The sequence below is a fragment of the Columba livia genome, chromosome 17, assembly GCF_036013475.1.
Source record: "Columba livia isolate bColLiv1 breed racing homer chromosome 17, bColLiv1.pat.W.v2, whole genome shotgun sequence".
NCBI lineage: Eukaryota > Metazoa > Chordata > Aves > Columbiformes > Columbidae > Columba > Columba livia.
In genome coordinates this window covers 8,116,659-8,136,372 of record NC_088618.1, presented here as the reverse complement: position 1 = coordinate 8,136,372, position 19,714 = coordinate 8,116,659, and the positions used below count along the sequence as shown (strand labels likewise).

The window sequence follows — 19,714 nt, the reverse complement described above, 5'->3', positions numbered from 1 at the left end:
AGGTTGGGTATGGGTGTCCATACCCAGTAATTAACATGTTCTAGTCTTTGTCATGAGGAAAATGGGGAGCTGATACAAGTTAGCCAACCCCCACAGATCCTTCTTATCAGGGAGTGTAATTGGTGGCTACTTATCAGCTTCTGTCCTCTGGGGAGGAGGTCCAGGTCAGTGTTTCCCTTCAGTCACCCAAACTTGTTTAATCTGAGGTGGAAACATGAAAGGAGCAATTAGAGCTGCTTTTCCCTCTCTCCCCTGGGATGCGACAGGAGGTCCGCAAGCTGTGCAGCAGGTGGCAGGGATGGGCAGCAGCTACTTGCTCGCTCTGGTTGTATCAGAACTGTCTGTGAGATTGATGGAAGATGAGAGGTAGCAACTTCTCCCGTCCACCCAAAGTAATGGGATATTAGCTCAAGAGTTGAGGGATGCAGCTCAGGGGCACTTGCATTTTATAAATAAATACACATTTTCTTAACATAGCCTGGTCCAGCCCACAGAAACAGAGAGGGATAACTTGTGTTATTTTTTTAAGCCTGATGTATTAAGGAAATAAGGCTCATGTGGTTATAGTATCTGTATGTGGTTGCATCAGTCTGTCTCCTGTACTCCTACATATGATTCTTGAACCTGTTGCCTGCCTTCTACCAAATTTGACAGATGGTAGAGGTCTTAGAGATGGAAAGTTTCTACAAGTTTCTTAAAAATAGGTATTTTGCTACAGTGAAGAAATCCTGTATGCTGCTCAGCTGAAGAAGACGCTGTATCAGGAGGTCACGTATGAGAAGTCTGACTTGCCCGAAGAGAGGTGACAGATGTCCCAGTTTCACGGATGGATTTATTGGTACTCTGGAGATGAGAAATGTGTATTTGTAGGACACCAGGCTCTGTTCAGTGAGCTCCCTGTTTAGGTGTGGGGATCTACAGCCCACAGAGGAGTTAATACTTGCCAATGGAGTAGATGTACAGCTTAACTTGATTTGAAAACTAGTTCTTTGCCAACAGTAATTTTTTTAATGCTTTTTATGTTGATGCTTTGTCATAGCTTTCAACTCTGATCTAGTGATGAAATTAACTGATCAGTTGGATATTTAATAAAAATATTTTATGACATCTTGCTGTGGAATCTTTCACAGCATAATGTAGGTTGAAAGGGACTTCCTGAGGTCATGTAGTCCAACCTCCTACTCAAAGCAGGGCTGATGTCAAAATTAGATCAAGTTGCTCAACTTGTCCACTCAATATTTCCAAAGTCTCCCGGGTGGAGATTCCACAACACCTCTGGGCAACTTCTGGTTCTAGTGTTAAACCAATTCCCCAGTGAATTTTTTGCCTTTAAAAACATGAGTTTCCCTTGATGCAACTTGATGGTCACCTCTTGTCCTCCATACTGTACCTCTGAGAAGTGTCTGGGTCATTTTTCTCTGTATCACCCTTTATGTAGTTTAAACCAGTAATTAGATGCTTTCTTCCCACCCACATTTTTTTTTTTTTTTTCATTTTTTTCCCCTCCTAGCCTGTAGAAATCCAGTTTTCTCTATTTTTTTCTTGTATGTCAGGTCCTTCAGCCCACTGTGCATCCTAAGGGTTTTCTGCTGGACTTGCTCCAGTGCTGGGAGAAAGGAAAACCAGACACAGAATTCCAGATGTGGCCTCACAACAGTAATCCCTTTCCTTGACCTGCTGGCTACGTGCTTAATAACCCAGCCCAGTCCATGGTTAGTTTTCTTGGCTGTGGGCAGGTGCTGCTCATGGATGAAGCTGGATGTTGTTCTGCTAATCTAGACAGTACTTTTACGTGCACTTAAAGTGAGGTATTTTAGGAACGTTTCACATAATGTCTGGAAACAAACAAACAAGCCCCATAACATTTTATTAAGCTATTTCAATTGTATTTGATTTCCAAATCACTCAAATGAAGCATATGGAGCCATAAACGTATTATAGAGTACAACTATACTGTTTTGTAAGGTAAATTAAATTAATAGGATATGTGAAATGCAGCAAAGCGTAGTTTGTTTCAGATGGTTTATTTGTGTAAAACCTAGATTCTATTAATTGTTAAGTCAGTTATTAAAGAGAGTTTTTTGCTTTGGAATGAATCTCTTTTTCAGAAGGGAACTTATTTTCCTTTACGTTATTAAAACTTTTGGGCTTATAAAGAAGCTATTATCAAACTCATCTTTTTGCAAGGTACATTGAAAGCCAAATATGCATTGCTTAGTCAGCTTCTACCAGGTAGATTAATAAGATTCAGGTAGTAATAAATGTCATTCAAATGGGGGTTATTTGATGAGATTATTTTCTTATAATTGATATTTTCTTGCCATTGATGGTGGACTTGGCAGCGTTAGGTTAACAGTGGATGAAACAGTTTGTGTGTCTGTATATATAGACAGACGGCTTGTAGAAAGGCTTGAATAGAATATTGTTCTATTAGATTTGGACAGAATCTTCCATGACAGTCCAGTTTTTAGTGGAGTTGTGCAAGTGTTTTTACTATTTATCTTGTTTAGCAGTACCTAAAATCACAAGTTCTGTTAACAGAAGATCTCGTCTCTTGAAGGTTCTTCTTTTGTATTTTAAGAGAATTTTCATAAAATACTGAAATACTCTGTGGTGATTGGAATGCAAATGAGAGTTTTTGTTAACATGATAGAAAGTAATTTGCCTGTGGTGTGGGGACGTTTTAAGTACCAGCAACTTGCAATTAGACTTACAGTTTATAATATGCAATTACTTCACTTTGCAGTTTTCCTTAAAATTAGCAGCTGTTACTGCGGTGCCTTCTCAGTTGTTTGGAGAGAAGGCAGTTTGCTCCACCAGATATTGCTGATGTGTCCTGCGTAAAACTTGAAGTCATTTGAGCACTGCAAATCAATACTCCCCAAACTGCTTCAGTCCAGAATTTGCCCAGTTTTATTGGGATTTGGATGGTGCAAAGTACCCCAAGTGACATTCAGGCTGACTTTTATATTGGATTTTTCTGAGTGTTTCATAATTGTGAAATATCTTCCTTTTAGTTATGGGAGCTGACATGTCTTAATGCCAATACCCTGCCTGAACAAAACACGACTGTTAGTATGTTGAGGGGCTAGAGTTTACTGTTGGCATGTCTTTTTAAAAAGATAGAAAAAACATGCAAAAAATGCCTTGTAAGCGGATACTGAAGGGAAGTAACTTCTGATAGTGGTGAGATGCACTGTCAGTGCTGGTGGTTTGGGTTTTTGTTTGTCTTGTTTGTCTTGTTTTGCAAGCAAAGTACTGAACTGGCCATGGTAGGGTGGACAGTAGAGCTTGCTTTCTCTGGCACTTTGTGATAGTTTTGATTTTGCACTGATTTTTCTACAGGTTTAGGAAAACCTCTGCTAAGTATACATGGATGATCTTGTTCAGTGTTTTATTTATTTATTTTCCATTGGAGTGGGATACTGTGAACTGTCTCTTTTGAAGATTTATGTAGCGTGGAATCAAATAAGTTAATTCCTGAAAAAAATATCATAATTGTCTGGATTTTTTCCTTTTTCTAAAGCTGATTAGGGATTGAAGTCAAATTAGAACATTATTAGACAGAAGAGTAAACCACACTGGGGGATTTGTTAATGCGGTTTCACTCCCAGCTCTCTCCCCTCTCTCTAGGGAAGGACGATGATTCCTGCACACATTCACAGTGCTGCTCTGCTGGCAGCAGTTGTTTCCTTCACTCTGGAGTGACACTGCTTGTGGAACTGATCCACCATTGCTGTCTTGGTGGCTTTTTGTTGCCTCTTGAGAGGCCATAAGCACAGGAGGAGGAAGCTGGCGCTTCATCAGGTCGTGTGGAGGTTGAGCTTTCATGACAGTGGGACCTCAACGCTTATGCTGTGGTTTGCATGACTGATTTGTGCTGATCTCGGGCTGTGGTGCTTCTAAAGGAGCAACCTTTCCTTCTGTGCCTCGTGTTGGGTCATTCCTTCCTCCGCTCTTGTGCTGGTGCTTACAGAGCTGTAGAGTTAGCCATGGTGGGAACCTGGTTTAGGTGAAGTTGCTTCATAAAAAGTAAAACGTAAAGGTGGTAAGTTGATGTGACTGACACAAAACCCGTCGAGTGCTAGTGCTGACGCAGGAGGGGAAGGGGAATATACAGGTAAAGACTTCTTTACTGTTCCTGTTCATAAGCTGCTTTGACTTTGAGCTGCTTTAGTTCTCTGAACTGGCACAAAGAAAGCAACTGCTCCAAGCAAAAAAGTGAGAAAGGAGCAGGGTTGTCAGGCACAAAAAGGGGAGTGAGCCACAACCACTCCTTTTAATTCATGGAGCCCTTAGGTTGGCTCAGATGTTGTCGAGCTCTTACAATTTTAGCCTGAAATTGATTCCCACAGGAGTTGTCTTTAAGTTTATATAGAGAGAATAAAGCTAGTGATACTTAATGTCATAATATCTTATCAAAAGCGATGGGTGCTTTTGGAATGGAGGTTTTATTTTGCAGATAGGAAGAGGACCTTGAAATATAACAGTGAAGTTTGCCTAAATGTTAAATTTGGCATAGATGCTATCGAAGGAAATATTGGCAGTGGAGAACCTGTAAACCTCTAAAACGGGGAAGCTAAGTGGGAAGGCAAGATGTGGAAAAAATAGACTATGTAAAAGTTGTCTGTTTTCTGAAGACCAACTTGAACTGAAGTACTATAAAATAAAGCAGGCATATATGGCGATTTGAAGTCACAGGGCTTCACAGCTAAAGGTATAGAAAGAAAAATACATATTAGAAGAGACTGAGAGAAGTGATTGTTTTTTTTCAAGCAAGTAAGATTGATCAAAACACCATAAAGTGAAATGACATCTTTAGCCAAACAATACAAAACCTTGGGTGAAATGGCTGTTTTTCTAATACTAGATATTAAGGTGCATTTCTGGAATTGCTGTTTTCCATGGTTCTGCTTAGTAGGTGCTAACAAAGCACAAATCATCTGGTCTGCCACACCCTGGATTATGAATTGACTGAGTTTCTGGCAAAAGTGATTTATTTAACAGGCTCCATTTTGCATGACTAACTATTTATTTTCAAAATACTAGGAATGATCTAAGGAATTAGATTATTAAATCTTTATTATGTGCGTAGTAAATAGTTTTAAATTGTAATGCTTTGGAAGGTTCCATCAGATTTTCCTTTTCAAATACTGAAAAATAAAATAATGCTTTTGTAACCTACTAGAATCATTTGAGTAGATATATGAAAACAAATTTCCTATAGGAGGTTACAAAAGTGCCTTAAAAATTTGTGGTGTGAAGGGCAATAACCTGTAGCAGATCAGAAACTGCCAAAGAGTTAATAACATTTATGAGTAATTATTCACATTTGTCATGGGCGGAAAGAGTTGCCATAATTATGCCAGCAATCTTTAATACTAGGATTGATACTGAATGTTATGAGAGAGAGAGGACTGAAAAAGGAGGTGGTGAAGGTGAAGGCAGTGCAGCTACATTTCCACGCAGTAAGCTTCAGAAGTTAACTAAAAGCATGATGGAGCAGTCTGCATTGATTACTTGGGCACCTCGCTACGGACTTGTGATAAAGGACACCGGTTTAGAAATTAGATTTATTTTCCCCCTGAATCACACAGAATCCCAGAATGTTAGGGATTGGAAGGGACCCTGGTTGGAAAATAAAAACAAAAATAAAAAAAATTGTCAGGTGAGTTTCCGTGTCTGGCTGTGGGGGCACTTCTGTTTAATCTCTTTATCAATGATCTCGAGGAGATTGAGTGTGCCCTCAGTAAGTTTGCAGATGACACCAAATTGGGTGTGAGTGTTGATCTGCTGGAGGGTAGGATGGCCATACAGAGAGATCTGGACCGGCTGGATTGTTGGGCTGAGGCCAGTTCTATGAGGTTTAACAAGGTCAAGTGCCGGGTCCTGCGCTTGGGTAACAACAACCCAAGGCAGCGTACAGGCTCTGGGAAGAGTGGCTGGAAAGTGCCTGGCAGAGAGGGATCTGGGGGTGTTGACTGACAGCCATCTGAACATCAGGCAGCAGAGTGACAAGGTGGCCAAAATGGCCAACAGCATCCTGGCTTGTATCGGGAGTGGTGTGGCCAGCAGGGCCAGGGCAGTGACTGTCCCCCTGTGCTGGGCACTGCGGAGGCCAAACCTCGAATCCTGGGGTCAGTTTTGGGCCCCTCATGACAAGAAAACCCCTGAGGTGCTGGACTAAGTTCAGAGAAGGGAACAGGGCTGGGGAAGGGGCTGGAGCACAAGTGTGATGGGAGCAGCTGAGGGACCTGGGGTTATTTAACCTGTAGAATCTCTGTAGACCTCACTGTCTACTACTACCTGAAAGGAGGGTGTGGCATCGAGGGTATTGGTCTCCTCTCTCAAGTAACAAGTGGTAAGATGGGAAGAAATGACCTCAAGTTGCACTAGCGGAGATTTAGATTGGATATTGGGAAAGATTTGTTCTCGGAAAGGGGTGTCAGGCGTTGGAACGGGCTCCCCAGGGAAGTGGTGGAGTCACCATCCCTGGAAGAGTTTAAAAGCCAGGTAGATGTGGTGCTTAGGGACATGGTTTAGTGGTGGGCTTGGCAGTGCTGGGTTTATGGTTGGACTTGATGGTCTTAAAGGTCTTTTCCAACCTAAGCAATTCTATGATTATAGGCTAGTAGTGCTTATGCATGTTTTCTGAAGACCGAGAAAATAATACATACAGCTATTTTTTTTAATGATCAATGGGGAGTCTCTGTAGCATAGCAATAGATAAGAGTGCGGAATTACAGCTTACTTGACTTTTGTCTGAGTAAGATGAAAAAGTACATGGTGCTCATGTTCTTAAAGTTATTATAATCTTTTTGTAGCTTGAAAAGCAACTAGACCCTTAAGGCTGAAGTTTGTTGGGCTTGCTTTGGTTTTTTGTGTGTGTGCTGTTGGTTTTTTGTTTTGGGTGGGGTTTTTTGTTTTTGTTTGTTTGGTTTTTATAATCTAATATTTAGGTAGCTCTCCATTTTCATGGATCTCCTAACTGTCCTACATAGTAGGAATTAGTCTGTAAAACTAAAACTTTAATGGAGCAAAGTAAAAGTTTATTAAGATGTCCTTGTTTGATTAGCTTTTTTTCCTGAATTCACAGCTGGGAAGCCTGGGAGAGAGATGTTCCGTTACTGAGAACCTATTCTAGAGAAAGCTAATAAATCAAAACAAAAACTCTGAGCTAGAGATGGGTTGTCTTTTCATAAACTGAGGTCTAGTAAAACAAGGCAAGTATGTTTTAATATGAATAGGTACATATGCCTTTTAAAACCAGGTGCTGATTCAGTAAGTTAGTGCTAATAAAAAAGCTCTAATGAATAATATACTTATTTATCTTCAAAAATATTATGAATAAATGGACAAAGTACACATACTTCTAGTACCCATACGTGTTTACAGTTGGGGACAAAAAGTATATTCAGTGGTATAAAAATGGCACATTACTGAATGTCCTCAAATATGAAGCTGTCTTTGACTACTTTTATCCTTTTTCCATTTTTTTTTTTGGTAAAAGAATAACACACTGTAGCTACTCCCTGTATTTTAATCATCTAGAATCAGAAACTAATTATTCTGAAGAATCTTGAAGTGTTAATATGTGAATAAAAAAAAAACACAAACCAAACTAAAACCACACAGTCCCCTCCACAAATCAGCACCCATAGCACTACCTTCCTACTTTCCCCCACCCCAAAAATCATAGTGAGCAGTCTGTTATGGTACTGCTGGTTATTACTACATCATAATACTGTGGGGTTTTTTTACAGCAGTCTTAAAAATAAGTTTAAACTATTTGCATTGTAACTTGATAAACGTCAGCATGTTGTAGAAATGTCCGTGATTGAGCTAAATGTAGACTGAATGGAGAGATTAAAGATCTTCATAGATCAGCTTGTTTGCTGGGAATTATTTTTGCCTCTCCTCTCCTGGTTGCAAGCAGAATTATTCAAAATTTCAGAAAGACTCTTATCCCTGGATATGCCCTTGGAATCTTGTTTCCACAGCAACACAAAGCTACTGATGAAACATCCCTTTTAAACTTCAAATCAGTCTTTTATTTAGAGTTGTAATTAGGATGTTTGCTGGTAGGATCGTGTATTTTAATGCGCATATATGCATGTGCTGAGAGCAGCCTGTAGAACAGCCGTAAGGTGAATAATCCTGAAGTGCTGGAAGAACATCCCATGGTGGGGTGAGCCTTCCAGCCGCGTGGCACAGGAGTGTGCTGAGGATGGGGGTGCCCACAGAGCAGGCGGTTGTTTTTCAATGGTTATATGAAGAAACAGCCCTCTGTGGGGTGTAACTCTTGCCAGGAGCTGGCTCCCTTCCTCCCGCAGCTGCAGCGTGCTCTCACTTGTTCCAGTTCTGCTCCAAAATGAAACATGTGAAGAATCGAAATGGATGGAAGAACATGCAGCAGCCATTGTGGGTAGAAGGAGCTGAGCTTTGGCGCTTGTCCCAATCTGTCTGGTGAAAAGCTTTCCTGCCTCCAGGAGGAATGAATGGGAGAGGGGCTACATGTCAGAGGTTCCTCTGAGCAATCAGTGTGCAGTTTTCTGCAGGCTGCTCGCAGACCGCCTTGCACTTTCTGGCCATTGCATTTGGAAGCAGCCCCACCTGGGGCTTGCTTTTTTCAGAAGGAAGATGGTACCGCAGCAATAGGAGGCTAAAACACTGGCTTGAGAAGTTGTGAGGTGCAACTTCTGGGTTATAAGGGCTCGTTTGTTTATTTTGTACATCTGGGAAAGATGTTTTATGTGTCAAATCTTCCTTATGTATTTACAAAAAACTTTATATTAGGAATTATGAACTGTACTGCTAGGCCTTGTATTGATTTTCATGTGATGTCTTAAAAGTATGTAAATAACGGTGCTGTTGCAGGTTGTCTCAGGATGGTAACCACAGCCTGAAATAGCAAGAATGTTGTGTATACTAGAACTGGGCACTTGCACAATCTATGTTTAAATTTATCACGTTACAGATAAATAGCACTCACAGCTGAATGGTTGCTTCAGCTTGTGAGGCTGCACGTCATTGGGGTGGAAACAAATCCTTCTTTCTGAATATTTAAAGTGTCAGTAACTGGATTAATCGTAATGTGAATAACAGGCAGGCTGTTGAAGGAAAGTTCTGTGTGCAATGATTGGTACATGTGGTTAATGATTAGAAACTAAAATCTGTAAATTAGTACTCTAAAAGTTGTTAGTATGTGAACTGTTATTCCCACTTTACAGATTTTTTTCTTCTCTAGAAAAAACACCTAGATAATAGAAGGTTCTTGCCTTTAGAAGGAGTCCCAGTTAACTGCTTCAGTAAAATATCAACAGTTGTTGGGAGATTTAGCAGAAGCCGAAAGTCTAGACAGCGAGGTTAGACTGTGCACACCGGGACAGCACTTCCAGAATGCAAATCATCTAAATTTAGGATGTGCGGGGTGGTGGATGGGATGTATATGCAGAGCTATTCCTTTTTGGTCTGTAGGGGGAGCATGGGTGATTATTAGTTGTAAAATTAGATCTCTAATTCTAGCTAAGGCTAAGCAAGATGAATCCTGTGTTAAGTGATAAGCTGTTATATTAACCACAGTGAGTTAATGCATCGAGGGTTTGGATTTGCACTTTTAGTAGTTGTTTTATTTGTGAACACTCCACATGACACTGTGTGTGAGCAGCATATTTCTGCAGCAGAGTTCTGGAGGGTGGTGGGTAAATGTGGTGCTGATGGTAGATGCTGGTTGGATGGAGACAGGAAATGCTTTGGGAAATGGTTTGGACTGACCTGATTCTGTTAGTTTATGGTGTTTCCTAGGTAGTGAAACAGATATTGCTATCTGGTTTCATAGGCCAAATATGTCTGATTGTAGCTTATGTGCATGAGAAAACACTACTCTTCAGTTCTACTGAAGTTTGTTGTGATATGTATGTAGCTTTTTCAGTTTTCTGTAGCATGCGTCAAATTGAAAAAGCACATTCTTTCTAAAGGGTTTACTCAAAGCCATATTTGCTTGGAGGGCTGTGACTGAGAATGTGAAATGGTGTAAACTTTAATACAGATTCTCTGTGTACCTGTATTATGCATGATATTTAAAATATGCATAAGCAAGTGTACTAACTACATATATTATTAGCTTCCTGTTCATAGGAATTGAGATAATATTTCATACGTTTAATCAAGTTACAGAAAGGCTCATATTTCAGAAAGTGTGACAACAGAAAGAAATCCAGTGTTCCTTTTAATGTTTCAAGTAGGTGATTTTTGGTTTTGCTCTCCTTAGCTGAGGCTTTGCAGTGGAAACAGCAGCGCATGCTTAGCTACACTGGTGTGGTGAGATCTTCTGATACCCACAGAGAAAGGACTGTATGCAGAATGTACAGTGGAGAGGAAACTGATTGCATCTTTACTGCAAATAGTCAGCTTTTTCCCCACACCAAATCATGTGTTTTGTAGTCGAACCATCTGAAAGCAAAGTTACCCATCCTTTTTTAAATAACTGCATAAACCTTTTGCTAAGAAAACCCTTCAAGAAGCATATGTGAAACAGCTACCAGAGAGCAAATCTTGGTGTATTTAATTGATGGATCCAAGTTCATTGCATCTGTACAAAGAAAGATGCATATTTTTCATCAATAACCAACCTTTGCTTGAGAAGCAATAACTGAGGGATTCACCAAATATTGTAAGAGATTAGGAACTTTTGTTTAAGCAGCATCCATTAGTAAATGTTGGCATTTTGCCTTTTTCTGCTCTGCGTAGCTGCTCGTGTCCAGTACTTTGAAAGGAGGTAAGATTCTGCATTGTGAGAGAAAAAAATATACTAAAGTCAATACCAAGGAGGAGGTAGGAGGTTTGTTTGTAAGGCTAAAATGGTCACTAGGACTCTTTATTTTCTTTCTCAAATACAGGTGGTTCATGCATCAGAATTATTTCTGATTCTGTTTTCTGCTTGTGACCTTACTGGTATATTGTAAACACCACAGGTGATTAACTAAGAAAATTACTGAAGACGAAGTGCTCTTGAAGGCTATGCCAAGTTCCACTTATGGCACTTTATTATTATCTATTTTGGGACTTAAGAACTGCTATTATGTTATCTATGCATATGTAATAGCAACAGTTGTAATGAACACTTGCTCTTAGCATGTGGAATTTCAAAGCACTTGGTGAAGCATTTGAGTTCATTGCTTCTAGAGGCAAATAAATTGTGCAGTCCATCTGTGGTTATGGACCGGAGTTACAGAGCGATTCTGCAGGAAAATCATGCAAAAAAGATGTCGCTACGTATGCACAGGCTGTATGGAGATCTTACTGGTGGCACAAATTCTCTCTCATTTTTGATAATGAAAGTGAGAAACGTTAAGCACTTGCATACAGTGGTAACAGCGCTGTTTCAAAACCACCTCACTGCACCATAAATCTGCTTAGTGGTAGAAGAACCTTGACGTGGCCAGGTATCTGAATTTCTTTTACGTCTCCTTTTCTTATTGGATTTTCATACTACTTTCTGATTTACACAGTCACCAGATACCTGGATATCTCAGCAGAGTGAGGCCAGTTAAGAAGGTTTCAAAGAATGTTCTGGGACTCCATTATAGAAAATTGGTGGAATGTAAGGCCTGCTTGGCTACTATGTTTGTATTTTTATATGAAATAGTTGACACTAACAGAAATGTTTAAATGTAAGCTTATTTGTTAATTTCCAAACAATACATACAGTAGTGAATAAAAATAAATTTGAAAGTAACAAGAATCATATACACACATTTAAATTCTATTTGTTTAATTACCATATACTTTCAGTATAAATAGAAGTTATTATAATGAGATGCTTTGTCATTCGTATAAGCAAGACCATAGAAAACACCCCAAAATTTGTAAGGATTCATAAGATTTTTACTAAATAATGACCTGAGTCCAAATTTTAGAAAATTATATATGTTTTACTGAGCCTTTTTACATGGCTTAGTCTGTGGTATTCTTCATAAATGTGTAGGCATTTCAAACAGAAATACTGCTCTATTGGTATAGCCAGGAATGCGTTCTGAGCTGCTGAGCTCACAGCACTGGAAATGCAGCAGCCAGCGTGTTGTTAATGTGGGTCACATTCACGGGTTGCCTGCTCGTCCTGCTGCTTGCTTCTGCTTCATGTGTGCAGTCTGATACAGCCTTTCTCTGTTGCCGTTATCTTTGGAGTTGTACTCGGAAAGGTGTTTTCACAAATTCTCCATCCCTTTTGTTCTTCAATGTCTGTTCTTTGTGGAGATGCAACAGTGTAGCTCAATGGAGTGGCAAAAGGTTGTGGCAGCTGGATTACTTGCAGGAATTAAGACATAGAATGTGGGATTCTGCTGCTTGAAAGATGATTTCCGAAGGTTTTTCTGCGCCCTCAAGTGAATGGGTTAACACAAGATGAACTCCTTGTCTCAAACAACTTATTGATTACAGCACATAGAAAAAGACTCAAACTTGTTTGTTCCACAGGCTGATAAAGAAGATGAATTCTTCTTTTCTTTGTTCAGGTATCTGAGAATCAGCAGACTCTAAGTCAGTTGGGAAAGATGATGACTTGTAGATTATGCTGGTGATACAACAACAGTCTTGTCTGTTCATCAGATTAAAATATATGTGCTGCTGTCACCTCTCTTAATTTCATAAAAATAAATGTAAAACAAATGCACTACCCCCATATTCAGTTGAATTCACATTCTAGCTTTCTGAATTGAATTAACTTAATATTCCTTATAACTAATGTTATTGATTCTCTTCTAGTTCTGCCTATGATAACGTCAACAAAGTTCGAGTTGCTATAAAGAAAATCAGTCCTTTTGAGCATCAGACGTACTGCCAGAGAACTCTGAGAGAGATTAAGATCCTACTGCGCTTCAGACATGAGAATATTATTGGAATAAATGACATTATCCGAGCTCCAACTATTGAACAAATGAAAGATGTGTATCCTTTCAAAATTCTGAAGTTATTCTGCAATGTTAGTGATGGTTACCGCCTTCTGTGTTTTGATTGTTTCTCCCTTTTCATCTTCTTCCTTACTAGATTTTAATAAAATTTGGCTTCTGTTATTGAAAATTGGAAGGGAAGTTCATGGTGTTTGATGGCTTTATAGATGCATAGCTAGATTTGATATGCAGGTGAACACTAGTTTTGTTTGTTCTTTTTCAGAGGAAGAAAAAAAAATTAATTCCTATGTTCCAAGCCAAAGAACTCAACATTGTAGAGATGATTTTGTTTAGCCATTAATCCTAAAAATATATTTGCTCTTGATAGAGCTATTGTTAGAACTATTTGATTGCTCTGAGGATAAAATAAAATGGCCAGACTCTGCTGTAATTGTCTAAAGTTTTCTTAAAGAATAGAATGGATACGTCTCGCGGGGGGAGGTGAAACACAACCCCTGGTTGTGCAGAGCTGCCTGCATGTGTGGAAAGTCCCAGCTGCACATGGGCAGGTAAACATGCTGGATTAACATATACAAATCTGGCCTTTTTGTTATACTAATTGATCTTCCATGAGAAACCTGGCTTTGTGTAGGTGACTTCATGTGGATGTCTCATGTATGAACACTTAGCTTAGAGACTCTACTTGAGATACCAAGCCTAGTGTAGAGTCAACCAGCTTAATTTCCCGGAGTCCATGTTCATTGGTTCCTATGGGTTTCGTGGATCTATGCCCAACAAAAGGCATAAGGCAGGTAGAAATGGAATTGAATCTGGGTCAAATGTTTTCACTTTGTAAGTGATCAGTGTATTATTTGAGTTCAGTTGGTCTTACGTGGGGTTCTGAGCCTGCATTTCTGCAGCCATTTGACTAACGTAAGTGGATGCTGCCCATGGAACGATGTCCTGGTTGGGTGATCCAGTCTGAGTGCCCAGAGGAGAGGATGGGAACGCCCAACTAGAATGGCAATAGTAGGGTGTTCTCACAAAATCTTATTTTGGTGAAAAGTGATCATGGAAATACACCCCAAGGGTTTTGCAGCCAAATTGAATTAAGAGAGAAGAAGATTTTACTTATTCCTGCCAAAGCAGAAAAACCCCACCACCTTTTCTTTATGTTCATTCCAATCTTAGGGAAAAAAAATCTGACTGAAAATATTAGGTTTAATTTTGGTAAGCAAAGCACTGTTGTGTTCAATGTAGCATAATAAATATATAAAAAGGAGAAAGTGAAAGTACTTGTCTGAAGCAGTAAAGGAGAACAACAGCCAAATTTTTGAAGTGGAGTGGTGACATAGAAGCCTGACCAGAAATGATCAGATCTTTTACCTTCATGCTTTTACGCAACTGAAAGCAAGTATCTCAGAAGTTTATTACTCATTAAAGTAAAAAGCAGTCTTATTTCCTGGCAAGCGGGATAGGAATCTGATCATATTAAGATTCCAATAAAAATCAGGCTCTAGTGTAAAGAAATAGAGGTTTATGATGATTAATTGGAGAAGAGCATGTGTTGATGCCTCTTAATTTTATAAAGGGCTGCATCATGTAACAAGATTGATTTGAATCAGAACTCATAAAGGAAGAAACAGCTACATAGATTCATAATTGTTGTGAAACAGACAAATTGTTACAGAAGTTTCATCTGGTACTGTATGTTGATATCTACGATGACACCACATTTGTTTTGCTGCCTTACATCTGATGCCTGACAGATACATTGTGCAAGATCTTATGGAGACAGATCTTTACAAGCTCTTAAAGACTCAACACCTCAGCAACGACCACATTTGTTATTTCCTTTACCAGATTCTGAGAGGGTTAAAATATATCCATTCAGCCAATGTGCTTCATCGTGACCTCAAACCTTCGAATTTGCTGCTTAACACCACTTGTGATCTCAAGGTCAGTTGAAATTTCTTATTTGCTTCCAGGGTCTTCATAATCTGCCTGCTATACACATGGGTGTTACTGGAGATTAATGTGATTTTTATCCTGGAAAGATTGCCAAAACATTATTGGTTTTGATAAAATAATTATTAAGATTTGAGTGACTAAGAACTCACTGTTATGCTGTTTTAATGAGTGCATCACTGTTTCCATCTGGAGGCTGACTTTGAAACAGCCTCTTTGAAAGCTGGGTGAAAGTACTTGTCTGAAGCAGAGTTATGTTTACCTAGAAAGGGAACTCAAAACTATAAATTTCAGGTCTTGGTTTCTCTGTGTTTAAAATGTTAATTGTTCAGTGTTGGAAAAGGACTTCATATTAGTGGGCAACTAAAATGGCACATGAAATTCAGTGCTGATTAAATGTGCAGCAATTACTTGGAGAGTGAGCACATTCCTAATTTACATTTCCAGCGCTGGGCTCTGTACTAAGCTGATACTACACAAGGATGATCTTAGAGCTGTTATGCATCTTGGAAAATGTCAGCTCAATGCTTAGTAGCGTTCAGTAAAGCAAACCACGTGTGAAACAAATCAGAACAGAAATAGAGAATAAAACAGAAAACATGCCATTCTACAGCTTTCTGTTGTTTTGGAGTTTTCAGTTCTGTGTGATCGTAATTATCACACTTCTCCCTATGATATCCTTTTAAAATGAGGAGACCAGGGCTTCAAAGTACTTCCCTCTGTATCAGGAAGAACTGTATAGCCTGGATCTCTGCTGGAAAATACTGCTTGAGGGAGAGAAAGAACACAGTAGAATTTGGTAAAATTGTTAGTGGCAAAGGGAGGGTGAATAGAGAACAGTTGTTCAGTGTCTTTACCTGCCAAAAAGGCCGAGGTGGGGGGAAGAAAATGCTCAGAGTGAAAGGACATAGTAGTTAACTTGTAGAATTCTTAAACGGTGGAATTTGGTACCATGGAGCACTGTAGATATTACAGATAATGTGACTTGAAACACCAACCAAATTAATAGAAGAAAAAGCTGTTGAAAGCTGCCTCTGGTTTTACAGTCCCATGGTGGCCAATCCATGGAGGATGAGACTGGCAGAGCAGCACTGTTACGTTCCCTTTGACACGTTATGTTGTGTATTTGCTGTTGGTCTCTGATAGAGGGAGATTACGGAGGTTACTCTGATCCGATGTGGTACAACTGTGTTTGTTGCACACTGTGTTGCACTTAATTACACTTTGTTTTTCATAGTAGCTCTAGCATTCTCATTTAAAAAAAAAAATACACTCCTCAAAATGTAAACCAGTTGCTGCCTGTTCAAGTTTGTCACAATTCCAAGAAAAGTCTTTGCTGTTCATACGCTGGTCCATTCTGAAAACTGGCTACATGGTCAGTTTGCTTTACATTCTCACTGCCACTTGTCAGCGTTTCCTAGTGCATGGTGCTGCTGGACTGTCATCTCTGACTCCTGCTATGGGATTTCAGCAGCTGTTATGACATCAAATCCCTTCAAGGCATTAACCCCTTCGTGAAAGAAGTGGAGTAAAATCTACAATGACTGTGTGACAGCAGAACAGAACAGTTTGAGTGTAGCTCTGTGTTATGTGCATTTAAAGGCAATAATACAATAAAAGGCAATGCTTTAATACAAGTAAGACAGTAATGAAAAAGATGGTAAGCTTGCTGTACGGCAAAATAATACTATATGGCCTTAGTGAGTATTGTTCCTGTTTCTCTGTAAGGTTATAAAAATGGCACGTGGCTGCAATATGTGCTGCCTGGTGCAGAATGCGGTCGTCTGTATGACAGAGCATATGCTTTTTCATAACCTAAAGGGAACTCTGGTTTTGTATTAACACCGCATCTAAAGTTTAAACAGCAGAATTGGAGAGAAAACTAGTACATGTTAGGGCTTGATGAATGCTGAACTTGTACTAACTCGTTTCTTCTAGGGCCGTTCTGCAAGTCTGTGTGTCAGCTATGTATGTGTGCATGCTTACTAATTTGGTTATTGTACATAAACTCAAACCACAGCATACTGTGAAAATGAACCACTTACTTTCTTCCAAAAGTGTGATTTTATGTTCATCTTCAGTGGTAATGCTGCTGGCTTCTTTCTTTAATGGCGTTACGAGAGAGCTGTCCATCTTTTCTGGAGCTCAGAGTCCTACAGGTTATAACAAGAGTTCTTTCTTTCTTCTCCCTTGAACATGATCTTGACTCCTGGATCACAGACTCCATTTCCAGGAAGGAAATGTAGGAGTCTCTATTGACACAATTTGTCTGTGAACCCTGTAGCTTGTCCGAAGCAGCTGAAGGCTCAGGGCAGAAGCGCAGAACCTAAAGCTGTTAGTTTCCTTAGGCTGTGCTATGGACTTAAATGACACCTTAAATGTGATTTACCACATGGTGAATGAAAACTTGTGAAAGTACATAATTTTGACTTAACTACTGTCTTTTGTTACATATTTTCAGTGAAAGATTAGATTTGAGAATCCATGAAAACTACTACCTTGGGATCTCTGTCCTGTGAGAGTCCTGGGTAATAAAAATCCTGGTCTTCTCTTTTGCAGTCTGGCATCTTGCCTGTGAATGAGATTAATGTACATACCACAGGCTGGAATATACTCTAAAATAGTATCTAACATTTTTAGAAATATTTTCACATGCTTTCATACAACAATTGGGCCCGTTTTGCAGTTTTGTAAATGGAATAAGTTACATAAACTATCTATCATGACTGTGTAATTTTCCTAGGCTAGTGGCATTAATATTTCAGAAAATGAGGTCAAAGTTATTTTAAACAGATTCTCAACTAGTATATTGCAATGTTTTCAGTGTACCACTCTAGCTGAGAATCTATTTCTTTGATTTGTCTAAAACATTAATATACTGTATCAATAAGTTGTGATTTTCTATCTACATAGTGAATACTTCCAAGTATTAAACATGCAAGAATTGTTAGATATGAATACCTTGATAGGCTTGAAAGGAAGGTGATGAGAGAGGCATTTTTTTGAGGAAAAACTGCAAGTTGTTTGTTTAAGGATTTTACCAATTACTTTAGAGATGCAGCTGTTTCAACTAGCATCTTATCATTAACAACTACACTTAATGGAAGCCTCTCCTTTTCCTTTTATACACATATATACATGCACAGACTACTTAATGATACAACTTCAAATATTTCAGTGTATTAGTTGCACTGTTGGGTGGCAAGTAATTTGCTTAGTAAATGGTAGTATGTATGGGGTCCTCATAAGTGTTCCCACCTGCTTGGTAGCTTCATCCATTTTTAAGATATATCTGCTTAAAAAAATAAAAGCATACCTGATGCTGATTACAAGAACATTGTTTTTGAGAAGAGGAAGCTAAATGTATAAATAAGATGCCGGCATTTTATTTATTTACTTATATAGTGGGAAGTAATTCCTTCTCTCTTACTAGCATCTATTCTGTCTCTCCAAGGCATGAAGCACTGACTGACATACCTGGGTCTTTCATTATGCAGATTTTTATTCTCTGTTATGTCAAAATGCCAAGAACATGTTGCCTGTCATTATGTTGCTTTCGCAGATTCTTTGTCTGTTTCAGTTCTGATTGAGAAGCCTACCTTCTTCTCATGCTTTGACTGCTATCAATTATTTTTTGAACAGGCATAGTGGACTTGGATTTATTGGTTTTCCCTGAACAGGGTGGCTGTTTTGTTAAACGTGCTCTGTTGCCGCAGGACAAGCAGTGTCTGCCCTCAGCAGGGTACGGTCAGGCTCTGTGCTTTGTCCCTCGCACCCAGGACCTGAGGCAGAACTGTGACCTCTCCAGCTCCTCCCTTGTCCTGCTGGTGCTCCTGGGCAGCGCTGCAGCTGCTGAGAGGGCTGCCAGCGGCCAGAAGCCCCTTTCTTGCAGCTTCGGCCTTGATGTCTTTCTCACTAATGGTGTTTCTTCTTTTCTGCTTAACCTGTTTCTGCTCTAGTCAGCAGGGGCTTTTTGTCATTTTAATGAGCTCTCTTGGTCATTAATCTTCCTTTCCATTCCATGTGCGTTTTTCTACTTGAACTGAAAGATTCACAGGCACCTTCTTTAATTCGGTTCTTTCTCCTCACTGTGGACCTCACTGTGGGAGTGAGTGTCTGTATTTTTTCTTAGTAATAACAAATCGTAGCACTTTGCTTATGTGTAATAGTATAATTCTGCACAAGTCCCTTGCCTATAGCCTTATCTAGCTTTTTTCTGAGGTGAGGAGGAAGAGGTTGCAACAGTTTTGTCTGCCTGCGTAACTATTTTCTGAAGTGCATGAAGCTTTCCTCTGCAGTTTCTTTGCCTCTGTCTTCACAGGAGTCTCTTCTGATTATTTGCACTGATTCTCTTTATGTAAGCTGCCAATTGCACACAAGGCAGCTGTTCTGTGTCTATAGCCAGGGAGAACCTTGACGTGCTTAAAAGGGTTCTTTCTGGTTTTGTTTTCTAAGGATTTAGGTTGTGGGTTTTTGCTGTTTGTGTTTTGGTGTGTTGTGTTTGGTGGTTTTTTGATTTTTTGTTAATATGTAGCTAAAATCAGAGGAGTCATCTCATGCAGCTTGGCTTATGAATTTCATAACAGCCTTTTCTTCAGTCCCTCTATTTAACAGTCAGCTGCTGAATCTTCTCTTTCAGATGCAGCTTTTAGTGGGTTGAATCACTCTGAACTGATCTATCAATTGTTTCACAGGCATGTCCTTCCAGGAAAATAAAGGAGTAGGTTGGCAAGGCACTGTGAGGCTTCTGCATCTTTGGCAGGATTATCCATTACCGTTTTGATTGACTGCAATATATTATTACTTCGCATTTTTAATATAATCAGTGTACACAACTATCAAAGAGTAAACTATTATAA

The 19,714-nt window shown here is 39.4% G+C and overlaps 1 protein-coding gene across 1 annotated transcript in view; it reads left to right on the top strand.

The window, feature by feature from the left end:
• The window catches only part of MAPK1 (mitogen-activated protein kinase 1), a 36,840-nt gene that overhangs the window by 4,755 nt on the left and 12,371 nt on the right, over window positions 1-19,714 (top strand). The window contains exons 2-3 of the mRNA XM_065033076.1: window positions 12,763-12,945; window positions 14,657-14,846. Coding sequence (XP_064889148.1) covers window positions 12,763-12,945; window positions 14,657-14,846 — 373 coding nt within the window. The remainder of the gene's footprint in view (window positions 1-12,762; window positions 12,946-14,656; window positions 14,847-19,714) is intronic.